At 48.7% G+C, this 5,934-nt stretch overlaps 1 protein-coding gene across 1 annotated transcript; it reads right to left on the reverse strand.

The window, feature by feature from the left end:
* Window positions 1–624: 624 nt before the first annotated feature.
* On the reverse strand, window positions 625–4,840 carry LOC119389784 (adhesion G protein-coupled receptor E3). The gene has a single exon (XM_037657174.2). It carries the CDS (start codon window positions 3,279–3,281, stop codon window positions 2,250–2,252), a length of 1,032 nt encoding a protein of 343 aa, XP_037513102.1. The 5' UTR covers window positions 3,282–4,840; the 3' UTR covers window positions 625–2,249.
* Between the last annotated feature and the right edge of the window lie 1,094 nt (window positions 4,841–5,934).

Consider the following 5,934-nt stretch of genomic DNA (forward strand, 5'->3'; position numbering starts at 1 on the left):
TTACCTCGTAAGTTACCTGAATCCTTCAGTACTGTGCAAAGTTTACAACAGTACATATTGTGCGAAGGTTGCAAAAACTGTTTGTAGTGGTTGTTGTCTAGTATCTCGAGGTTTGGTTCCACAAATCCGTTTAAAGGGGCCGCGCAGAACTTTTTGAGCGTGGTCACAAAACGCTGCCGATTGGTAGTCGAGGCTCCTGAGAACTTGTGAGCCAAACATTGAAGCGGGGCACGCGGCCTGGAATCTACAATTAATTCTCAGTCAGCTAGAAATCGTTACCTCTTCTCACCCCAAATGATACCAAAAACTGAAATGACAGCGCCATAAACCCGAAATCCACGGCTGATTCGAGCATCGTGTGCTGCATAATTAGCTTTCAGCGCGCTGGCTCGTACGAAAGGAGAGAGAAAGCGCGTAAAGCCCTGCGACAGATCCTGTAACTCAGCTCGTAGTTGAAGGATTCTAAAAATTTTTTGCGGCAGTCGATTCGTGAGGCAGTAAACTGCTTTAATGAAGCCATTCGATGTGTATTTAGAAAAGCGTTGTGGGGCCCCTTTAAGTCCCGAAACTTGGACTACTTAATTAAAGAAAAACGCAGATGCAGAGAACGCAGTTATTGCGTCAGTTTTTCTCAAGATTTTACTAAAATAGGGCACATGTACAAGTTTCACTTAACGTAGCGTGGTGCAGAACACTGTGCTCATCGGTGGTGAGGTACGGTTTCCAAATACAAAAGAAAAAGAGCCATAATAACGTGATCTTTTGAAAACCGTCTAGCGTTGCGACACTCATTATATCGAACTGCAGCACTATAGGATCACATGTAAGAATCATTACCTCAAGTGACCACACCTGTAAACATTTAAACGACCGAGAATAATAAGTTCCTTCATAAAATACCGGTAATACGTATTCTAAAGCACATGGAGGAACGACCTCGCACAAATATACCCAGTACGGCACTCTACTCGCGAACATTTATGATATGGAATATGTGGGAGCACTTTGATATCAGTGTTTTTATGCATCGGGTTAAATTTTTAGCAAGCAAAGAAAGTGGGCCTAAAATGCAAAAAAAAAAAAAAAATTCTGCGATGCTCCCTGTACTGCGTACTAACCCTTAGTCGTGAAAGGTCTGTGGGCAAATCTGCAAACTTTGGCAATAGGGGATGAATGCAGTGTGAATTGATATGCATTCTTTCTTACGTAGTGTCTCGGTTATTCTCAACCGTATAGGCTGGTATTATACAGAAGGCCTTTCACGCCGCTGACCTTGGATAACGTAGCGACGAGCTTCTGGAGGATATTCTAGACATTCATATTTAAGACACATACGAAGCAAGCCTATTTTATATGCAACTCATGTGAAATGAAGGAGTGTGCGTTTTTAAAAGGCATTTGTATGCTAAACTTTTAAAATATGCAAGTTTTCATCTCGAAAGAACCACAATACTGTCGTCAAGGAGCCTCGACTCGAGCTAAGAATGAATATTCGACAAGGTTGCTTCACACATCTCGCTACAACACATTTTTCTTTAATGCGGTCATGGAACCTGTGGTCTTTCTGTAGTTATGCGACACCTGATATGCATCGTCGTCATGGCTGTTTTAACAGAGCGATCGTAAACACAGTTCTTCGACACTCACCAAGTTGCGTCGTCACACGATCCTTGCACGCAAACGGCACGTGAAGTTGTGGCGACAGACGTGCGAAGCAGCTGGTGCAACGAATTAAAAATTTCCATTTCGCAGTGCGCTGTTGCCTACAACTGCTAACACCGACACAAAATTCGACGCTAACACTATTATCACAACAGAATCAAAGCGTTCAACAATGCAGATGGAGCGACGTGCGACAGTTGCTTCCTTGCGCTTTTGCGTCGTCTCGTGTCTTTGGATTTCCAGTGCTTTGTAGTTGGGTGCTGACTACAGAGCGGCGTGTAGAGGTTCGTCATGAGTATAAATTTCAATTTTAGGGATATGACTTTAGAGCAATCGATGTTAATTGACATTCACACCACTCTGAACGCGCAAGAAATTTTCGTTTCGTTCTTCCAAAGCTGCTTATAGTATCCTTCTATTGTTTAACCTGTCATAATTTTTTCGCAATAAACGCCACGCGTAAAGCTTATCAAGACTTACGAAGCCACGCTTGAGAGAACAGTTTCACGCACTTAAGCATCCGTCCTGTTTCGCACTGCGCTCGCACCCCTCGAGTACTCTGTCTCAGCACAGTTGATCGCTACCGTTCACACAGCATCAGGCGTGGGCTCCCAAGTCAACAAGGCCAAGTCGGTAGAGCCAGACAGATCGGACGCTCCGTAACCCTTGCGGTTGTGGTTTCCGGAACGCAGGGACCGGCTGTACAGGCGAAAGACGCGCGAGTTGCAGGAGTAGGCGAGCGCCACGAAGAACCCTTGCACTGATGCGAGGATGCAGAAGGCGAACCAGACGGCCTTGAGCCGCGCCAGCTGCGCAGCCAGTCCCGCAACCCAGGTGAGTGTGAGGACGAGGAGCAACTTGGCGTAGAGGAACAGCTGCAGGTAGCGCCTGCGTTTCATGCGGTCCCTCGTCTTGCGGTTCATCTGTAGGCTGGCCGTGTAACGGGTCAAGATGGCCGCCTTGACGAAGTACCGTACGTCAGACACGGCCAAGACGAATGCCGGGAGGCAGAATGTCCAGAGGTAGGAGCCGCGACCGAGAATCCAGCAGGTGATCCTGTCGTCGGACGTCTGGTCCAGCACGGTGCCGAAGTGGACCACTCCGGAGAGACCCGTCAGAAGAAGCGGAAGGCCCCAGGCAAACGCGGCCGCCTTGAGGAACGACTTGCGGTCCTCGCTGGCGGGAGACGGCTGAAGATTGATGTTGTCCCTGAAGGTCTTGTACATGTCCCTAGACATGGCGGCGAGCCAACAGTGAACCGCCAGCCAGAGGAAGTGAAGAAGGAAACCGAGGGTAACGCACAGTCTCTTGTCACTCGGACGTTCGACGCCGATGACACTCAGGAGATGCGAGAGAAAGAAGGCGGCGAGGAGGTTTAGCAGAGACGTACCGCTGAGTGTCCTCAGGTCCGAAAACAGACTGTACGTTATGAAGGTCAGGACGACCCCGACTATCGACAAGCTGGTGCCGATCACAGAAAGCAGTGACAGAAGACCCGTGGAGCCAGTGCCAATCTCGTAGCCTGTGCCAGAAACCCACGTTCCGTTGACTTTGTGCAGGTGTGGTGCGTATCCACCGTCGCCGAAGGTGTGGAGCCCCACAGCGAACACGTCAGCCATCGTGGTTTATTTCGGAGAGAGACCTAAGACCCGGTCGGCGAAAGCTCTGGAGGACTATCAATAAAGTTATTACCAACCAAAATTGGGGAAAATGCACGAAACGATGGACCAACGGAATGACAAGGTCCCCACGTCTAGAGAGCTTTGCTGTTTGTTGTTGCTGCTGCTGTCGACGAGATGAATGTATTTCACAAACTTTCGCTAGCAGCAGATCTTGCTACTCTGTAACATTGTGAATTTTCAGCTTGCTCGAAAAGACGCCGTGGTTGCTATTCATACTTTGTATAGTACTGCCGTATGCTTATATGTTTCTTTTCTCCGAGTTGCGTATTTGAGACCTTCTGCGTATTTCGCTTGAACAAGCTTGCCGTATTCAATGAAGATAGTTTCTTTCCTTTTTTTCTTTTTTTTTTCACCGCTCGAAATCTCTCCCGTAGCGCTTAAAAAGTCGCCTCACAGGGAGTTTACAGTTGGCGCAGTTTTCTGTAGGCTACTGGCGAAAACTTGCGGAGAACGGCAACAATTTATTTAGCAACCAGCCGTGCTCATCTTTTCCTGTCATTAAAGTGTGGACATCGCCGATGTCGTTTAATAATCCTCCATGAGGTACTCAACACGCATTCGCATGGCGACGGAAGAGTACTTACGCAGAAGAATTCAATGGTGGCATAGTAACATGTGCGCGCACGTGAGTGCCACTTCGCCGGTATTCGTGCTATCTTCGCTTCTAGTGCAGTGGACGCTGCCGAGATCTTTTCAATTCGGTTAGGACAAGGAACACGCCGTTCTACTGGAAATCCACGGCCAGATTTATTTTTCTTCAAGTACGATGTGCGCCAACTGGACCACGGAGAATCTTGAATATTTACCTTCTTGAAGAAAAATTCCTTCGTGTTTCTTGCACAAAGTGTCGTCCCAGACTACTCACAAAGTAGCTATGGGCGTAAATGTCGGCGTCAGCTTGTGTCACCTAAGCACAGATGCACTCATGACCGAAACTGATTGTTTGACTGCTTTCTGTCGCTCTTATTTTACCGACGTGTTCCTTGCTCTCCCTTCAACGGTAGCTTCACCTGCATACAGTCATCGAGTCCATCAGCTAGATGTTGCCGATTACGACTGCAGCTGACTTCTGCAGAGATCACATCCTTGCGATGAACGAGGGCGCAGAAAATTCACCAGGAACGCGCCCACACTGACAAATTGGCGGTGGTCGAAATGCCGAAACACCACGAAATGCCCAAAGAGACACTCGCTGATTTTCGACAGAAACACTCCCGTCTGATGAACTGAGGAGTTCGAGAGCACAACTCCGATGAAGTGGGAGAGTTCACAAGAAGCGTCTTGTCGTAACAACTTTGACAAGTGTACGGTACTCAGTCACGGGTGCAGATAAATATCCAGGTCCTCGACTGTGGCGCAGCTCGTTCACGTCTGATACCGGTGACAGCCACGAATTCAGTGAAGGGAACGCGCCGCGGCACACCACATCAAAGCCCGGCGGCCGAGAGACTTGAAGAGCACGAAGCGGGCGGTGCTCTTGCCTCGACCGCTTGCCGTCGTTTGACGGCGCCGTGGCTTGCACCCGCAGTTCTATAACACCGGAAAGCCGAGCGAGCGAGGAGAGGAAAGGAAAAGGACAACGAGGGAAGGGAAAGGAAAGGTGAGAGATCCCGTTACGACAACAAACGAGGAGGGAGCTCGGGCGACAGATGGAATGGGGAAAGGGGAGTTAGGGAAAGGGGAGCCACAACGGAGGGAAAGGAGTGCGCCGGTAAACTGGAGCGGGCGTGCGCACAAGTGCTTGTTTTGAATGCGGAGGGAGCTCAATGAAAGAGTGAGCGGGGATACGCTGTTAGATGCCGCCATCTCTCGGCTCAGCGCGGAAGTTTGCGGGAGCCTTTTCGATTGGGGAACCTTTTCGACTGGGGAATGAAGCGGCGAGCTGCTGATTGCAGTCGACGTAATTGTGGCCGATTGCGGCGCGCGTCGCCTGCGGCAGTCGAGCAGTGTCTCAATTTCTCCGTGAAACCGCAATCACTGGAAGAGTAGATTACGAAGCCAGATTCGTCGAAGTGCTACATTGTTAATCAACTCTCGCCTTCGTTATGTGGGGCCGTTCCTGCCATGGCTAAAGGTCCAAATAGCATTGTTAATAAATAACTAAATGAAAACTAAGACAATAATGAGTTCATGTCCAGAGACACATAGGCCGTACTCATTGCCGACCTAATTATCTTCATGACTAAATTAGGAATACTTGCAAAATATCTGTGATAACAAAGAATGATCTCTTATCTCTGATATATGAGTTATCTGTACGCAAATCGGGAAGGTCAGCCTCATGCAAATCATTCAAAAACTAGTGCGCACATTTGTATAAAAATAAACAAAAAAGAGGATCATCTTATGATGAGGTCTGGCGGTCCCATGTCGCCATTTTCCCACAGGATGGGTGTTCTCCTAAGCGACTATGTACTTCGTTCTGCCAAGCACCAGGCCTGAAGTGCGCTTGTGCCTATTTACTAGCGGTTACCTGGCGGCAGCAATTCTCCACGTCCCACAGCAGCGGCGGATGGTGAACCCGCAAAAATGGGAACCCACAAACTTCCCTTCCTGCACGTATGCAATATTTGTACACAGCGAGGTTCCT

Source organism: Rhipicephalus sanguineus, chromosome 4 (assembly GCF_013339695.2).
Source record: "Rhipicephalus sanguineus isolate Rsan-2018 chromosome 4, BIME_Rsan_1.4, whole genome shotgun sequence".
Lineage (NCBI taxonomy): Eukaryota > Metazoa > Arthropoda > Arachnida > Ixodida > Ixodidae > Rhipicephalus > Rhipicephalus sanguineus.

Coding starts and splice junctions, on each gene's coding strand:
- LOC119389784 (XM_037657174.2), bottom strand. CDS start 3,281: ATGGCTGACGTGTTCGCTGTGGGGCTCCACACCTTCGGCGACGGTGGA.